General features: G+C 46.1%; 1 protein-coding gene across 10 annotated transcripts in view; it reads left to right on the top strand.

Annotated features, from left to right (window-relative positions):
• Positions 1-19,648, top strand: part of celf5a (cugbp, Elav-like family member 5a) — a 185,494-nt gene that overhangs the window by 144,982 nt on the left and 20,864 nt on the right. For 5 of the 10 annotated variants that reach the window (XM_068591214.1, XM_068591213.1, XM_068591210.1 and 2 more), the window contains exons 4-6: positions 6,736-6,864; positions 10,093-10,172; positions 18,460-18,624. In XM_068591214.1, coding sequence (XP_068447315.1) covers positions 6,736-6,864; positions 10,093-10,172; positions 18,460-18,624 — 374 coding nt within the window. The remainder of the gene's footprint in view (positions 1-6,735; positions 6,865-10,092; positions 10,173-18,459; positions 18,625-19,648) is intronic. The other 5 variants (XM_068591218.1, XM_068591216.1, XM_068591217.1 and 2 more) reach the window with 3 other exon arrangements.

Raw genomic sequence — 19,648 nt, 5'->3', positions numbered from 1 at the left:
GTATTCCGGCTCCAAAGTGATTTCGATTCTTTCTTCCTTTCCTTTGACAAGGAAGTACGCCGCGGTAGCTGTTAGCTCTAATACGCTGGATCCTTCCCCTCCTCACAGCATCTCTCTCCACTTCTTATCTTCCCTTCCAAATGAGAAAACCTGGACGGCTTCTCGGGGGCCCCTGTTTCTGCCTGGATGCTATCTCATTTGGTTTTAATATATTTATCCATTCATTATTGTTCCCTTTTATCGGCGAGCTAATATTGTTCATAATTTGTCCTTATCTCCGAGCCTGACAGTCAAATTTACACTCCGGCTCAGCAGACAGATGGAGAAATGACCCTTCTCCAACCCCTCCTTCCTTAACTCCTCGCCTCCCTTCATTCCTCTCCTCCTCCTCCTCCTCCTCCTCCTCCTCCTCCTCCTCCTCCTCCTCCTCTCTAAACTCCAATGAAACATGACTGACAGCCCGCTGTGTGAGTGGTTGTCATAGCAACCTCCCCATCCCTCTGACAAGTGCTTTTTTTTCTCTCTATCGCACCCTCTCTCCCTCTGTCACAATATCTCTCTCCCTCCCTCCCTCCATCCGTGCTCCCTCGCTTTCGCGAGGACTGAGAAAGAGACGGACAGAGAAGGGTTTTTTTTTTTTTTTAAAAAGCAGAGAGTCGGTATGCTTTCCTTCCCCGCGTCCCCTCCCCATCCTCCCCTCCCCCCCTTCTCAGTCTCCTCCCTCCCTTCCCTTGGCTCATCCTCTCCACCCCTGACAATGATTTACCAACTCCAGCGGTGCACCTCTTTCATCCATCCCGGCTTATCAAGGCCTGCAGGACTGTATGCACATCAACTTACAGTCCTCAGTCTCCTACACATTCCCTCTCTCCTCTCTCTCTCGTCCTTTCTCTACTTCTACCTCCCTCCTTTTCATTCTTTCTTTCTCTTGTTGCTGGAGAGAAAAAAAAGAAGCCCCAACGCTATTCAATAAGTCTCATTTCACTGTAGAAAAGAAGATGCTCAGCAGTCTGCAGTGTGATCATGGCAGCGTCTCCAGCAGAAAGTATGGCCCGTGTGTGCCGTGTGGACAGGAGATCCTTCAAAACTCCACGTGGAAAATACACGTTATGTAACGGGAGATTTGGGGCACATTCACGGGGTTAGGAACGACAGCGCCGCCGTTCGTCATGCGCACGCTGCAACGGTCAGTCCACAGCCGGAAGAATTAAGATATGAAATACGGCCGATATAAGTTGCTTTTTTTTTTTTTTTTTTTTCACGCAGTGGCTCAAAGGCTTCTCACAAGGCCACACAAGCAAACGGCTTAAATTGATTAGAAAGGGTCCAAATGGACCCCGTAATCTTCAGTCTGTGTAACCAGGCAGCACACTGCCATTTCATTATTCCGGAGTTTAATTTCCAATGCATTTATTCCCAACAAGCATCTGTTTAGTAACTCTGGAGTAAATTAAACAGGATGCGAGGGTGAGTTCCAGGATAGGAATTGTGTGTCGCAATGAAGTTGCATACAATACCCTGCCACAGTGAGCTGTAAACGCATCCTAATGCCAGCATGCTGCACAGTTTTCACAGTTAAGTTGCTGGCGGTGATTAGACCCCCGAATTGTTTCCGCAATGACATTTCACTGCGAACACTACAGTGCTCTAATTTAGGATGCTATTCACGCTGGCCAGGCTCTGTAAGCAAAACAAAACAACTCATAATTTCTTGTCTTATTTCGCATGCATCTATACGGTAGAAGCCACAATACCACAGGTGAGTAGCTGCAACAGAAAGATGACTCGGACGTTTTTTGGGGGTTTTTTTTCCGAAGGCTGCAAAAGAGAAAAAGAGGGATCCAAAACGCCGCTTGCTGCTAATCACGGTTTTAACCTCTCCGCTTCTCGGAGCGCTTCAGGGCTGCGTGCGACTGACAGCTGGAATTTCCAGAAAAGAAAACACCGTTCAATCACAAATATTCTTTTCATGACTTCCTATTAATTATGTAGAGCACGGTCGAGCTCGCAACTGCTCGCAACGTCTCGACGGAGAGGCCCGGTGGCTCATTGCTCATGGAGCTAATGGCGCTAACCGTGCAAACAAAGGGCGAAAGTGCTGACATTGATGGCACGGCCTTCGGGAGCAATTTGGGGGTTTAGTATCTTGCCCAAGGACACTTAGACATGCGACGGACAATTAATAGACAGCTCGCGCTACCTTTGAGCCACTCTTTGATCAGCTGGGCCGCGGACCGGGCTCCATTAATTAGGGCCATTACAGTTTCATAATGAACAGACACTATTTTTACTCATGTCAACGGGTGGAGTCCGACGCCACGCAGTCTAACCCGGGGGCGGGGGGGGTCAACATGAGCATGGTGAGCTTGGACGGCTGCTATTTGTGGGAGGAACCCCTCGTGGGGCTTCTCCCGGCCTTGTCGGTTCCCCTTTGCGGTGCTTGACAGCACCTTCCCGTCCAGACGGCCAGAGGCGCGAGCTCGATCGCCTCGGAAAGATCAATCCCCACCCGGTGAGAGGAGTCAAAAAATATTGTCAGTTCATTATGAAACTGTAGCAGGCGCAATCATTGGGAAACACTGGAGCTTGATCCGTGCCCCTCCAGCTGATCAATGAGAAATGACCCTTTTCTACGGAGGGTCGGCGGACTCATTCTTCCTTTTCCGATCCCGCATTTTATCATCCGAGTACTGTGTGCAAGGCTCGCGATATCGTTTCATAGGTGGATCTTTCAGCTCCGGTTATGAAGAAAGAGAAACCACTGCTTTTCTGGTTTTTGTTCATCTCTGTTTCCCCCAATTCCCAAAAGAATAAACAACGAATAAATGATACACGGATTCTCGATCTCTGAGTTATCAGTTACCATCCATGCGGATTATGTCCCTGTTAGAGAGATGCTGCATGTACGTACTGCATAAATATAACGGTATAGAGAGACACTGACGTGAGATTTTCTTCAGTTCAGTCATATATCATATCTGCCCAGCTTTACATTTTAGTAGAATGACAAACAGATGAAGCGGGATTATTGGGGGCACGCTGCAGCCTGTAATGCAGCTGTGGCCACTAGGCCAGCGATAGCACCCGCTAGCAGCGGCGTCACAATTACACCACGAATACACACGCCGGCGCAGTTTTGGAGAAAAGTGACTTCAAAGTCAACTTCAATGACATAATGATATTCATAACTTCACAATTTCCAATATTCAAGCTGCTATAAAAACAGATCCTTACATTTGTAAAGTAAAGTTACAATGCAGTCTTGTTCAGATTGACCCCAGCTATGTCCACGTGTATGGCCTCAAGATTTTACTGTACAGTTTTGGAGAAAGGTGACTTCAAAGTCAGCTTCAATGACATACTGATATTCATAACTTCACAATTTCCTATATTCAAAGGGCTATAAAAACATATCCTTAAACTTGTAAAGTAAAATTACAATGCAGCCTTGTTCAGGCTGACCTCTGCCATGCACCTGTGTATGGCCTTGAGATTTTACTGTACAGTTTTGGAGAAAAGTGACTTCAAAGTCAGCTTCAATGACATAATGATATTCATAATGTCATAATTTCCAATATTCAAAGAGCTATAAAAACAGATCCTTACATTTGTAAAGTAAGGTTACAATGCAGCCTTGTTCAGACTGACCCCAGCTGTGTCCACGTGTATGGCTTTGAGATTTTACTGTACAGTTTTGGAGAAAAGTGCCTTCAAAGTCGGCCTCAATGACATAATGACATTCATAACTTCTTAACAACTATAAAAACAAATCAGCTTGTAAAGCACGGTGCGTTCAGGCACAGTATCGAGTGTAGGCCACTCCCATTTCGGCAGCGCCGAGGAGCCCGAATGCACCGTCGTCCCGAGTGTAAAACGGAAGAAAATAGCTGTGCAGGCAGCCGGATTGATTGAAATAGGAGCGTATCTGTTCCAGCAGCTGGATGACATGAATCTGGACATTATGGTGAAAGCTGATATGGGGAGAGGTTTGTGTGGCAGCGGCCGATTAATGGAGGTTGGCAACAGAAGGAGTTATCATACTGGTGGAGGTGGCGACGCCGCGACTGGGACATGTACGTCTTTTATGGGCGTGGTCAGGGTGGAGGGATCCGCCCCCTGTAATCCTCTGTGTCAGAGTGCCAGAGGGTTTTCCAGGTTTCCGTATGTCATTTTTCTCTTTGAAATGACACACCTTTTATACATGTGTGAATGGCTGTGGGTGCTTTGCACTCTCTTCGTGTCTGTTTGCACACTTTGTCTGTGCCGCGGTGTTGTAGATAAATGAGATAATGTTTCCATCGGCGATGAACACAACACCTGAATTCCCAAGGTAGCGTTTTAGTTCAAAAGCCGCCACAGCAAGAATCCTCGACGGTGGAACAGATCTCCTAGATGATCTGTTTTCATGCGTTGTTAGCTGGTTTTCAAAGCACACTCACTGTGCAGAACATGCACTCCATCTCTCTCTCTCTCTCTCTCTCTCTGTCAGCCACAGATGATGAACCCGTGCTAAATGCTGCTGTTGTACATATAAAATGTATATACACTCTCACCTTTCTTACTTTGCATCTCCCGCCTCCTCGCATCTTTTTTTTTTTTTTTTTCCAGACGCGATGCAAAGAAGCCAGCAGACTCAACATGACTCAAGTGTGTTCGTCTTTTGTGTGTCGCTCGCCGTGAACCAATACACAGGCCTGTGATATATCGTGCCCACGTGATCCTGTTATACTTAGATTCATATAAATATTATTCCATTCAGCTGGAGGTGACGTTGCCAGTTAGAAAATCCTTCAGAGGAAGGATGGATGCGGTGTCGTATTTTAAGACGTGCCAAGAGCTGTTCCGAGTTTGATCGTCGAGAGTGCGGCGCGTATGAAATTGATAGGCTCGTGCATTAATTCAAAAACTTGTCAGATCCCCATCATCTACTTTACGACGGGAGTTAAAGCCAAAGTAGGGGCAGGAAGTACCCACGGGGGGCGACCGCGGTGGCAAGGGGGTTCCTGTCTGCGGTGTGTGTGTGTGTGTGTGTGTGTGTGTGTGTGTGTGTGTGTGTGTGTGTGTGTGTGTGTGGCTCTCCAGCTGTGTACAGGAGCGTATGAGAGATGTGGTCCGGCTGCATTGAGCCCTCCCCTCCCCCCCTCTTCTCCTTGACTCATCTCCCCTGAAAATGTATATTCCCCCTCCAGCAAAAGGACGGACCATCTTGGCCTTTCATTTTCCAGTTCAGGGCTTTCTTTTTTTCTTTTTTTTTTTGTGCAGATAAATGCTCCCCAATCCTCCCTGACAGATGTCACATTGCATCACTTCCGTTGTGATACATAGCCTCTGATCCTGCCACTTGCAATAAGGAGCCAGCAACCAGGGGCCTGCTCCCCTCCCCAGACAATGCACTGACACGGGTGATTATTTTAAAGGTGCATCATTGGCAAGGGCCCGAAAACGCTCGCCGGGCGCTCCTGGTCTGCACGCCCTCGCTCGCCGTGCCCGTCGCCAGGAAATGTGGACTCGTGTCCGGGTCAGGGAACCGCGACCGCACGACCACACGACACACTCTGCAGTCGTCGCAGGTCGCCCTGGCACTGCGCTACGCCTGTCGGCCGAGATTTCCGGGCCGCTCTCAACCGCTTCGCCGCGGCGGCGGCCGCCGGTCCTGTCTCTCACTCAGCCTCTCCACTGTGACTTCACAGGTCAGAGTTGGAGAAACAATCTGTAAGAAAAAAAAAAAAAAAGGGAATGTTTTAGTGCTTCTGCTGCCAGCAGAGACTCGCTGCACTGTGGCATTAATCATACACGGCCAGAGTACATCAGTAAACACAGTGTGTCAGGTCAAGGTAAAGATCAGATCCCACAGCATTTAACAGGACTCAATAGCATACAGGCTATCTATTGAAAAGTCAGCGTTATTCATGGCATGTCTCACAGCCTTCGGTGCTCGCAGGAGAGACACGCCATTGTTCACTGAAGAGCATACTGAAATATTTCTCTGGCTACACAAAAAACACTGGATCAGCAGCAATTAGTAGAGTAAGAGAGAGATAAAGAGAGGAAGGGAGGGAGGCAGTTGAAAAAGAATGAGGTTGAAAAATGTGGAATCAGCGAGAGAGAGAGAGAGAAAAAGAAAAGCAGAAAGGAGAGGGAGAAAGATGAATAGAGAGGAAAGAGACCAAGGGAGAGAGTGGGTGTAAGAAAGAGAGCGAGAAAGAGAGAGAGAGAGAGAGTTTCCAGCCAGTAACAGTGTGGTGTTTAGGAGGTTGGAGCTGCTTGGAGCCCCTGGTGCTTTTAAAGGACCAAAGACTTGCTCATTGTCTTGGGCCGTGGTGTGTGCGTGTTTGCGTGTGTGTGTGTGTGTGTGTGTGTGTGTGTGTGTGTGTGAGTGAGAGAGAAACCTCTTCATTAGTCTTCCCACTGCTCTCCCCCCAGCCCCTGACCACTCACTTACCCCCCGCAGCTACAGTATATGTGCACATATGGGACTAAACCCAGTTGTACTGGAGATTAAAATGATCAGTCTTGGAAAAGAGATAATACAATGTGACTCGAGCCCAACAAACCTCGGCTCGGTGGCCGTGTATATACGTGCGGTTGCCTCTGTGGAAACAGATACTTCTTCCAGAAAATCAAATCCTGCGCCGGCGAACAATGATGAGGTCTCACGGCCGTATGTTCCCAAAATTGGCTCAGTAATTGAGGTCAAAGTTATAATTTAACCTTTTGTCTCGTTGTTTGTTCCAGAAGACAGGAAGTTGTTTGTCGGGATGCTGAACAAACAACAGACCGAGGAGGATGTGTACCGCCTCTTCGAACCCTACGGTGTCATTGAGGAGTGCACGGTCCTAAGAGGTCCTGACGGAAACAGCAAAGGTAGGCGCCGCGATACAGCTGTCGGCTTTATTTAGGTCACTGACAGAGAAGTGACAACGTGAGTGAGTGTCTACGTCAGCCGGGCTACGTAGAGTGTATGTGACATATGCACCAGATATAGGTCAAATGACACGTAATTGCAAACATTTTGACGCCGCGCTGTTTGATGTGCTCGTGGGCTGCGGGCGAGGAGAAAACAGTTACGCCTGACGTCCCACACGCTGTCTGATTTTTCATAATTAGGAACTCTGAGAGAAGTTGAATGGATAATTAGTTTGTATTTCTTCTTTTGTGCTGTTGTGTAAAGCAGCACACCCTCAAAAATGTAAGTCATTAAGTTATAATACTTAAAGAGGTGATACAAAGGTGACAGCCAGATACAAAAATAAGACTATTTATTAGATTAGATTAGATTCAACTTCATTGTCATTACATATGTATAAGTACAGAGCAACAAAATGCAGTTTAGCATCCAACCAGAAGTGCAATAGTAGTAAGTACCAATACAGAAAATAAGTTAACGTCCCAAGTGGAACTGTAATATATAAATACGGAGTATACAGATTGATTAATTGAGGTAATATGAACATATTATACAGGTTGAATTGTGCATTAAACGTAGGTAGACTATAAGGCAATAACACAGGTTACTAGACTAGTGTAATGTTTAGTACATAGTTTTTAGCCACCAGCGATACATAACATCCCATATTATGAATAATAATCCCACCCAACGCAGCAAAGATTTAAAACAATGCTCGAGTTATTAAAATGCTGGCTTTGCCGTCACAAACTCTTCCTCAGCACACGTCCTCATTCCTTTGTGTTAATCCGCAGCGTTTTGTCCCCTGCATGTGCTGCAGGTGTGGACAGTAACCGACACTATAGTGTTGATATCTTGCAGGCCTTTTTTTTTTTTTTCAAAACAGCCAACAACTTTTGGAGACATCGATTCTCTCTGACACACAAGCAAAGAGCAAAGCGACTAGTGGCTCTTCCCCCAAAGCCCATTCCCCGGTCGGCGCTTAAGGAAATTGTTGTGGAATTCCATCTAAAGGGGGTTTGAAGCCGGAGCGCTCCGACTCTGCAGTGGTTTGGAGGAGGAGGGAGAGATGGATGTCAAAACCATCCGAGTGTCCCCACTGTGAGGAGGAGGGCAGCCCGGGGAACTTTCTAGTGGCTGAACCAAGTACATTCACTCAAGTGCCGTTCTCAAGAACAATTTGTGTGCACTCGTACTCCACTTGAGTATTTCCATTTTATGCTACTTTCTATTTGTACTCCACTCCGTGAGAGGCAAATAATTAGTTACTAGTTAGTTTGTAAGTTAAGGAGTCACTTTGCAGAGTCATATTATTCATACATTAAACAAATGAGTCATGATGCATGCTCAAAACTATCCGGGAGTGTGAACAGTAATCCACATTTATGATATACATTTAACATATTCTGTATTCTTAAATGGCTAATGCTGCATAATGAGTACATGTACTGTTAGTACTCAAAGTATATTTGGATGCCAATACTTCTATACTTACGCTGATGTAATAGTTTTGAATGCATGATTCTTTCTACTCATAACAGAGTATTTATACATTGTGGTATACTCTTACTTCCAGAAACTTCTCTTTGTGGCTCTACAACATCTTGAGTTCAGACACTCAGAACGTCCGACCCCAAATATTACTATTATATCCATCTTTGTCTCCCAATGGGTGTCTTTATTAGTTTGCAACATTAGTTCTTTTGTAATTATTTCCTGTTGAAAACCACAACCAAAAACAAAATGTCTCCATCCCCCGCTGGCCAAAACAACTCTGCTTTGCACTTAGTCATCACAACAACCTATTGTCTCACAACTGCGTGCAACAATATGATTACTGTGAATAGCGTACTACTTTATGCGAGCTAGCTGCTGCACGGTTCCACATTCTCAATCGCACGATAAGACTCCTGTTTGGTTTATTCCAAGAACTAAACAGAGGCAATGCACACCGCAGCCTGTGAAGTACAGGACGAGTTAAATTCATAATTATATTGGCGTCTCGTTAATACCACTGAAGCAAAGTCCTTGTACAGGTCATGCCGAGCTCTCGCTCCTTTCTATCCATATCTCAACAGAGGGTGGTGGTTTGACAGCTGAATGGGCATCTTGATTGGCTGGTGTCCACAGGGGTAAGCCCATTAAGAGGGGAAGAATGGCAGGGCGGCGAGGTCAGGCAGTGGAGACGATAAGAAGAGTAAAGTATGAAAGATTAAATAAGAGTAGAAAAGAAAGTTAAAATGAAATGAAATTAGGTGAAATGGGGTATAATTATGAGAGGGGACGGTAGCTCCGTGGCTATTGCTGCCTCACTGGAACAGACCCTGGTTCAGTCCTCACATGTCCATGTGAGGAGGGTTTCCTTTGCTCTCGGAGATTGATAAACTCACAACAGAGACCAGCATAGAGCAGTGGGAAGGGACGCTGGCATATAATCGGCATCAATATTTTGGCCTCGGGTACAAAGAGACAGTGAACTGGTCTTAAAAGAGGATTACAACGTGTTTATGAGTTTATTTCTAAAGGGAGACGAAGCGTACGGCTTCACATCAAGTGTCCCGGTCCTATCAGGGCGCCATACTTCAGTCTAATAGTTGAATAATTGATGTGCGACAGCTCACTTTGTGAACCCGCAGAAGCCATCTTCAACTGGCTTTCACTTTGTCCGCGCGTCACACTATCCCTCGAGGACATGAGAGCGCAGAGTGTTGGCCCTGTGGTTCCCGGCCTACGGGCAGACATCGCGAATATTGTTGAGAACATCGTCCTGTTGTGGGAACAACAAACTCTCCTGAGCTCCCAAAACGGAGCGGTTTTCTGTTCAAGAGACGTTACGAGATTAGCCAGTTTAGCTCGTGTTTAATATGCACAGACAGGCATGTGGTGCTAAATAGCATGCTTTTCTGCTTCATCAGTGCAATCTTTCGCCGGCAGCTTCTGCCTGCTTGTCTGCCTGCCTAATGCCCGGAGTGGGGCAGCCTGCTGTGCAATGAGAGCCTCTCGCTGCACAGTGATTTCTGTGGTGTCAAATACAATTCAACATCCTTTATTAATATACCGTAGGCTTTTAAACTCGCTCGATTGAGTGCATTTACTGTATATATATGCTGCGTGCGTGCCAGTGTGTGTGTCTGTGTGTGTGTGTGTACCTGACTGTGTGCGATGTGGCATCTCCTCTCTTCCAGGTTGCGCCTTTGTCAAGTTCTCCACACACACCGAGGCTCAGTCTGCAATCAGCGCCCTCCACGGCAGCCAGACCATGCCAGTGAGTACAGCTCTCTCTCGCACTCACATGTAACAGAGGAACACACACACACACACACACACACACACACACGCCGCATGCACGACACGTACACTCAGCGCTCCAATCACAATAGCTGTGTGCAGTCCGCCTTTTCCCGATTAAGAGATGTAAACTTGCAGTTTTCAACTCCCCTCCCTCCCAACTGTAAAGTTTTAATCAATTTATAGAAAGTGCAACCAGCCTTATAAATACCCAAGCGTTAAAAACAGATACAGTCAGAAATAGCCTTCTGTCTCTTTAATTAACACGGTACTTTTTACAACCTCCCCGCCCCGCCAAAAAAAAAAAGAAGAAATTCCAAATCTAATTTCCAGATAAAACTGTTTAGAATGATAATTGAATTTTGGGCGAGTCATCAATCAGTAGTTCTGCTTGCATAATCAGTGAATATAACTCCAGTGTGAGATTACATTTGCTCGTTATGTAAGCACATCGTGTCCTCTGAATTTTCTCCCCCGTATTGGATTTACTATGAGCACAGAAGCTGTGCTGCTCATTTGTATGTGTCTGGTGTTGAGACAAGCTCGCCGTATACCTGATGGCGTCAAAACAAAAGCTACTTACTCTGCACTCCACAGCTGAATAGAGTCATTCTCCGTGACATCTGGGAAGCAGACAGAGAGTCACGTCCCACATTATACAGTAGCCTCTGCTTTTATGCTCGTTTTTTGTTGTTGTCGTTGTTGTTTTTTTACATTTTTGTTTTGTTTTTTTGTTTTTCGAAGAACTCTCGCCCCGGAGAAGCCGGGACCCTGAACTCTCTCCCACCTTATCTCGCCGATGTTGTCTTTCACTGTAGCATTTCATTATTAATGGTTGCCAACGTGTGGCTCAAGAGAGGCTTGGACTAGAAGCCAGCCGTGCCATTTTTGGCGCAACCTTCCGAGTCAATCTAAGTGCAAATAACTGCAGGTCATGAGGAAAGACTCTGGATGTCCCCCTCTCCATAGATACCCTCCTCTCTCCATGGCTCCATCCCCCTATCTATGCTCGCTCTCTGCCCCCACTCGTCTCTCTTTGGCAGCCTCTCGGGATATTAGGCAATAGACTTGTTTACTCCACCTTTCACCACATTGGCTGCTGAATTATTCATCTAACTATAAGCAGGGGGCAGAAGGGAGGGGAGTAAGAGTTGGAGAGAGAGTGAGAGACAGAGAGAGGGTGGGGGGGGGGGGGGGGGCGAGGGAGAATGAGTGAATGGACAGGATTTATACCTCCTGCTCTGGTAAATTGATTATAGAAATCTGATCAGCATTTCATATCCTGTGGCTGCCAGAGGAGAGGACACAGTGTGCCTGCCTCGCTGAGATTAGCGGACCACCGGTGGACCATTCTGCCTCGGTAGGACGGCGCCATTCAGAGCAAAGTGTTCGTCAGCGTGGCGAAGATCCGAGAGAAAAAACCTTTGGAGCGTGCATCCTGTATCCGTTTGGGTTCGTGTTGATTTGCGGTTGAGTCGCAGCTGCAAAAATAAGTCACGAACAAGTACATTGACGGAATGAATGGATAAATAGGATTTCATACCCACTCTTGGATGCGTTAAAAAAGAAAAATGAATGCATGAATAAAGAAAGGGATCGTTGACGGCGGCGTCACAGGATACACACTGAACCTATGAAGGGCATCCATTGTTGTAAGCAATTGTCTCTTTCCTATTCATCTGGGGCGAATAGAAATGATGTAGGAATTGTTGAACAAACTATATATTTATTTATTAGGGGTGGGAATCTCAAGGCGCCTCTCGATTGGATTATGAACCGATTATCGATTCGTCTTGACGCATCAAAATCTTTCCATGCGTGATTTGTTTTTTCTATCTGCTCTTTTTAAAGCTCGGCTTATTCGTGATGATTCTTAATTTACTTCCATTACCTTTTTATTCATTCGATATTAGTAACTAATAGAAGAGATGCGTCAACTGGAGGGTTGCGTTCCCCAGCGTCGCAAAGGGAAGCAACGAGAAAATACAAATATGTTCCTGTGACGGCATCCTCGTGAAAAAAAAACAACACACAGACGTCTGCATGTTTTGAGTCATTTGACACAACAACTTAGACTTCATATCAAACAAGAGAAGAAGCATGTAGCTTAAAAAAAGCTTTGGTTTTGGCTGTAGAGCTTTCTCTGTAAAAACGTCATTGTACATCAGAGTGTGCGACGTAGCGAGAAAGCTCTGAATGATTGTGCGTCGGGCCGCACGTTCTTGTTCATGAAAACAGTTTCAATCCCAGTTGTGCGGAAGAAGACGCGAAAGGCTACCACGCGTTAGCTTCTAAAACCAAAGGGCGGTACAGGTGGGATTGTATCCCATAATCTCTCAACAAACCTCTGCTGGTATTTAGCCCAGCGCAGAATGACACGTACATGTTTTTTTTACGTCTGTTGCGTTCAGGGGCGGCTGTAAAGAACGGACAGTACGGCGTCACAGAGTGGTTACAGGCGATGGTAACGTTAAGAATTCGCTTTTAAATCGCCCGTTATTGAGTTTTCTGCATCAAGTTATAATCGTTCAAGAGAGAATCGCGATGCATCGAAGAATAAAGCATGTTTTCTCCTAACCCTAATATGTACAAATAATAATGAGGCTCAGGCCGCATATTTCTGTCCAAAAGTGACCTGAGTCTGTGAGAGTAGTGACCGACCCCGACCCGACGCAGTTATGTGTGTGTGTGTGTGTGTGTGTGTGTGTGTGTGCGCGCGTGCGTGCACATATCGACTGCCACCCACCAGGCCACGCCTGTTGAGCCTCAGAGAGACGACCGCGAAGAAAGCCCAGCCAATGGCGTCGCTCGCTGCGTTTTAGGGTGCAGTGAATATTAACACTGCGACTAACTTCAGCCATTTGATAGATCTACTGCCAATCCCCCAAAGCATGAGCACTGGCTTCTTAGAGTTTATGAGTGCGCGCACACACACACACACACACACACACACACACAAGAATGCATGTGTGTGCATACATAAGCATGTACAAACAGAAGCACTTTGTGGCTAGTGCATTTGCATGAGCACACACACACACACACACACACACACACACACACGCACACGCACACACACTCTTCCTATATTGCTCCGCTCTCTGTTTCACTGTCACAGGCTCGTACAGCCACAGGCTAGGGTCAAAGGCTCCCTGACTGATCTTATTTTCCAGCTCGGAGGACTCGAGCTGAATACATTTGTGTTATTCATGTCGAGGGGGAGTGGGCATTTTGTATGTATCGTATGTGTGAGTCGGTGCAGGAAAGAGGAAATCCGCATGGAGCGTGTGCACGTATGTGGAGAGTATATATATATATATATATATATATATATATGCATGTAGATTTATGACAGACGGTGCATGCAAAAATATACTTTACCAAGAAATGTGCGGGCGCATACGTATTGCCGCGTACGTACCTAAATGAAAAATGATCTGCCGATAGCTAACTACAACACAATGTCAGTGCATGAGGGATGATAGCGAGGCAGCGCAAGTGTGTGAATTATAGCAGTGCATCGGCAGGTCACATAGAAGACCTTGGCCATCACACCCTAACCCGTCATATTTCAAGCATGCATACATGCAGCCGCCTCCCATGCACACCGCCACCATTTCTCAGCCTTGTTCAGCTTTCACACACACACACACTCAGGCACACACACACACACACGCAGCCACAGTTCTGGATGCGAGTGGCTCAATTAAACATTTAAACGCCAGAGCTGTAAAGCAAATTGCCGGGATTCAGCAGGGCCGTGTAGGAAGTAAGACCCGGGATAGAAGACGTGTGTGTGTGTGTGTGTGTGTGTGTTTGAGGAGGTGGGGGGGGCTTGCAGGTCAGGTCCGTAGGGCCACGCTGATTTTTTCACTGCATATCCGCATCAGCTGAGCTCGGGTTTGAGGCAGTTTCAGCTGACACATGCAGGGTCTAACACAGAAATACTGGAGCAGGATGATGGAAGGATAAGAGCAGAACAAAGGAAAGCAAATGAGGTAAAGTTTGCATAAAAGACAGAGCTGGATGATTGAGAGTGAAGAGAGGAGCAAAGAGGGTTTAAAAAAAAAAAAAGAAAAATCCAAATGTGATTCCCCAGCTGCCGGATCTTCTCTATTACTTCAGACAGAGAACACATGCAAGTGCTAGGACTTAATACTCAACAAGACACAGTGTTTTAATGATAAAAATTAAAGGTGGAAAGGCAAAAAAGAGAGAGAAAAACAGCAGATCCTGCAGTACATAAATGCTGCTTTATGTCAGAAAACGGTAATGATCTCATTGTGCATTCAATGAGATGCAGAGTTTTAATGTCAGTATTTCACAAGGATGATAGATCTTTGTGCTGCTACTCATTAAACAGTGTTCTGCCTTTATATTTTTAAGTTAACGTTGATTGTTTACGATCTGTCATCTCCCCCACAAGTATTTCTACCCAGGCAATTTACATTCTAATAACCTAATAGATTACAGTCATCCATTATTTTACTAGCCAAGCTCAAAGAGGATGTGTATTTATGATTCCATGGGTGGTAATGCATTATCACCACAATAAGCATAGAATTGTATCACGCGAGGGACATAAATTATAAGCCCGTGCACTGTAGCACCCAACTGTACATGCAGCAGCAATACAGAACTCAGTGCGGGCAAAATAGATAACTCATGATTTCTAAAATACTGAGGAATGTGATGCCATTTGTTGTGGAGAAACAGGACGCTTTAGTGGCGATACATTATGATTAAAAGAGGCGGGTTGTTTTGAGTTTGCAGGCACTGATGAAAAAAGAGTCTGCTGTAAGGATGCTGAAATCGTGTTTATCAGGAAGACGGCATGTTTTTCTTAATTTTTGTTTTTGTGCTTCGCGCAGACTGACTCATAGTTTCACTAACCCATGCAGACCGGGACACCGTTAAGGCCACGTGACGCTTGAAGCTAATACAGCGATATGCTAACACAGGACCAGGCTTCCTTCTGGCTGCACTGATGCAAGCCGGCATATGTTTGAAGTCTACAAAGTACGGGATGTATAGCCGGGTGTGCAGCTAAGACCGACACCGAGCTCGGGCTTTTCCTTTTGGTTCTGAATCTCTGTAGTGCCTTTTTATATATATATATATATATATATATATATATATATATATATATATATCCTCCCTGTTTAACTCCCCTTCCTTCAGTGGCTCTCGAGGCAGCTGGAAGCCGCCTGGCAGGGGGATCCTGCTCACACATGGCAGCTTAAAAATTTAATGAGACTTTTACTTCACACTTCAGATTCTACTCACTGATATCCTGACAGGCCTAACTGGGAAAACCTGGGAGATAAACAAATGTGGCATTGGATACTTAGCCGATAAGCCATACGATTCAGGGGTCCTTTGCAGAACCGGCGGGAGGGCAAAGTCAGCGTATAGACCTCGTTGAAAAAAAAAAAAGAGAAGCTTTGCACAGAGTGGGACATACATGCAAGCGTATGAAAGAGAATGGCACAAGGCTCTTGTACAGCTAGACATGCCAATTTACAACAAACCATGTTTCTATCGTTCAAGCAGTCGGGTCTGCTTTTCTAAAGAAAGGAGGATGACTCCAGTATTCAAACAGATTATATAATTACCTAAAAATTAGAGAAGCAGAGCAGGAACACACAGCTCCTGTTACCAAACGAGCTAGCCCTTTAATAGCTTCTTTTATACCGTGAGAAGGACTTATTTATATGTACTAGTGCATCTCTTCTGTATTCCGGTCCTGCGCTGCCCTGTCCTGGACTCTCTCAAAGTTAAACCTCATAATAAAGTTAATGATGCAGATAGTAAAAAAAAAAAAAAGAAGCTGGTCAGACACAACAGACAAACCCTAAACCTGAAGTTAACCTTGAAGTGACGGAGCAGTTCACACTACGTGACTTTAGCGCTGCGATTCTGCTCACCAATCAGCAGCCAATGAGAGCGCAGGACACGGGGCTGGGGGCGCAAACCCGGCGGACAGGAAGAACTTTTCCTGCCTTGCGGGACGCCCAGTCGCCGGGCGCAGTCGTCGTCGTCGTGTGTGAACCACACGACGACGACTCGAAGGCTCGCGACGATCCCGAGACGAGACGGCGAGTTGTGTGTCGCGTGAACAGTGCAGCGGTCGGACAACTTTGAAAGTCGTGCCCGCGGGAACTCCGCTTTTAATTAAGAAAGTGATAGTACAGAAAGTACATCTCTAAAACATTATGTTGTTCTGTCTCTTGTTGCTGTTATTGCAGACTCACACTGAGCTCCTAATGAGCAGGAAAAGTGTTGTTCCACTGCGACATGATGGCTCTCACAGCAAGAAGCAAAACAATTAGTCACTCAGCTGGACAGAGTACAGATGTCAGCCGGCTTGACAGTCTGACAATTAGTCTGTCAGCCAGTTAGCCGTCCATCTCGCCAAACCGGCCTGCCGGTGAGTCAATCACTCAACTAACCAGGCAATCAGCCATTTAGTCAGGCATCCAACTAACCAACTGGCCTCTCACCTACAATCCTTCAAACCTGTGATTCAACCAGCGAGCGAGCCAGGAGGAGACTGCTCGGGGTAATATTGAGAAAAGTGGGGAGAAAGAGAGGATAAAATCCATAAGCTACAATCGAAAGGTCCAGAGTCTGTCTTTGAGCATCTCTGTAGACGTCTTTATTAGCAGAACTCCTGAGACTCTCAGAGGAATATGCAAGTCCAGGAAAAATACAATTATAGTGAGGCATGGTATAGTAATGCAAGCAGTCCAACACAACTCCTACCAGGTTTAACCCAGATCCAACCCCCCAAAAAAGAAATACCCCTTTAGCCCTTGAAATACCCCCAACCACCCCAACCTCCAATCCATGCAACCAGTCACCACTGTTATTGACAATCCTGCATCAATTTCAGGGGGCCTCTTATCGTGACTGACGCGCGACCTTTCAACACTGTCAGATCAGAGTAATATTTCGGCCTTTTATATGGATCGATCGGCTAGTTTCGGGGCGTAGAGGGAAGAAGAGGCGGAGCACACGAAAGGTCAACTGTAGTGCTAAATCATTTGAAGATTCTTAATGAAGGGTGTGTGGCAGACACACCTGCTGTTTCATTATTGGGCTGCAGAAAGAGGTAATAGTGTTGATTAGGGGATGGCGAGCCAGAGCCGCAGAAAGGAAGAGGGAGGATAAACAGAGGACTGGAGTGAGTGAGAGAAATTGCTCTAAAAAAGCAACATTTTCTTTGAAGAACACTTACAGCAAGGTCAATAGGAACCGCCAATTGCAGCTCTTATTCCAAATCGTTGTACATTGCAGATCTTTTAACCTTATCTTTGGGGAGGAGCACCAAGGTTACATATATGTACTCTACTGGAGGTGGGGAGGGGGAAATATAAAGTATTTATGTCATGCACAGCGAGGCTGCTCTGCCCCGAGTGACTTTGTACATGTTAAACACTGATTGAAAAAAAAAAAAACGGAAGGTTTCCGTCGACACGTCCGCCTCCAGAGCTGTTCACTCAATACGTAGAATATTTTTATTCTCCACATATATCTGTTTCGGTGCATGTTTATGTATGCCAGCCACGCGATGAGAACGCACGATTCCCTGCAAAACTACAAATGTGCAATGATGTTGCATCTGGAATACCAAGAAAAACTCTGACATGCAATTAGAGGCGCACACTACATATTGATGTTAACACCGATTGTTGTTGTTGTTGCTAATGAACACGGCATGCTAAGAAATCAGAAATAATAACCAACAGCATTCTTCGTGCTTTTGTATTTTAAGGCCTTTTTTGGGGGGTTTGTGGCTGTCTCTAAACGTGGTAAATCCTACCAGCCGCACATGCAAACGCCTCCTGAAGTGGGTCAAAGCTGTAGACTGACTGAGCAAGTGTTAGCATTAAAGGTGCTAAATCTGAAATTCAGGGCACGAGTGCAGCGCCCGTCCAAAAAGAGGCCTGTTCAGAAAAGGTCGAACGCTCGAGAACCGCTCATACGAACAACTTCACACTGCTGCAACATAGCGTCGCCTCTTTTTTTCTTAAATGTATTGACATTAAATGTGTAGCTCCTCCAAATAGCACCCAATTCGACAATGCACTCCCTTCTGTCCCCAGCAATGCACCCACAGTGATCCGACGAGCGGCTCTAGAGACAGACACACACACACACACACACACACACGCAGACACACTCCTTACCTATAAATGTTGATTATCTATTGTCTGTAAATCCGGGTTAAGTCTCCATGCTGTTTATCTTCTGATTTCCAGTTCTCTCTGCCCCCCCAGGGTGCCTCCTCCAGCTTGGTGGTCAAGTTTGCCGACACAGATAAGGAGCGCACCATCAGACGCATGCAGCAGATGGTGGGGCAGTTTGGCATCTTCAACCCAGCCATCGCTCTTCCCTTCAGCACCTATAGTTCTTACGCACATGCGGTGAGTCGGACAAGGCGCACGTAGCACACACACACACACACAACTCATGGATGGTGTCAGAATCAGAACCATGTATCGCCAAGTATGTTCACACAGACGGGGAATTTGTCCTGGCGAGAGGTGCATAACATTTAAATTGACTAAATTAATGAATCAATGAATTTTTACAGGTTTACTCACTGAATCTGAAACGGTCCGATTGTTGCGATACGGTCCTTCAACCTGCTAGAATCGTGATCAAAACAAATATATATGTATTTTTATTATATTTACAATGGCTTTGCATTTGTGAAAGGTATCGCCGATGATGATGAGTCATCTCTGGACTCTGCAGCTCTACGGAGTGTCCCAGCGTCTTCCTGCTCCCGGTTTTAGTTTCATGGCCCACGCGTTAACTGCTTCGTTTCCCTCTCGTCGCTTCACTTTCATCCGGAGCAGGCGGCTGCTTCAGTGTGAGCCACCAACGTCGCCAGGAGATCGAGACAGAGGACCGCGAACATCCTGTAGATCCTAGTTCCGATCGCTCAAAAAAAAGCGAAGGCAGCATGTGTACACGTTCAGTAAACCTTCGGTAGCTTGCGTAGCATAGAGACGCTAACGCTAGTTGCCGGTGCGCTAACGCATTCCGCTCATTAACACAGTATACGTCTGCCGCTGAAAGCCGTAGTTCATAACTTTTACATTTCTGGACACAGAGATACTTTTTATTCACACTTTTTTTTTTTTTTTTCCCTGCGTTTTAACCCCGACTTGGTTTCTGCGTTGTCGTGAGGGAGAATTATCCCGCCGAGCGATCGTCGCTCCCATCAGCACCGCTCCTTCGTCCACTCCTCCCTCTTAAAGCAGCGCTGCTACGCCGTCACGCTCAGGCCTTCACAACCCACGGCACGTAGGCACACACACACACACACACACACACACACACACATTTAGTGAGCTTGTACCCTCCGAAGCCTTCATCAGCTTCCCTCTGCCCTCCCCCCGCCCACCGTAACCCCCTCAGGGCATGGCACCGTACAGCAGA

The sequence above is a fragment of the Clinocottus analis genome, unplaced genomic scaffold (genome assembly GCF_023055335.1).
Source record: "Clinocottus analis isolate CAN_PGR_092001 unplaced genomic scaffold, fCliAna1.0.p SCAF_25, whole genome shotgun sequence".
Lineage (NCBI taxonomy): Eukaryota > Metazoa > Chordata > Actinopteri > Perciformes > Cottidae > Clinocottus > Clinocottus analis.
This window is presented reverse-complemented; position numbering and strand designations above follow the sequence as displayed.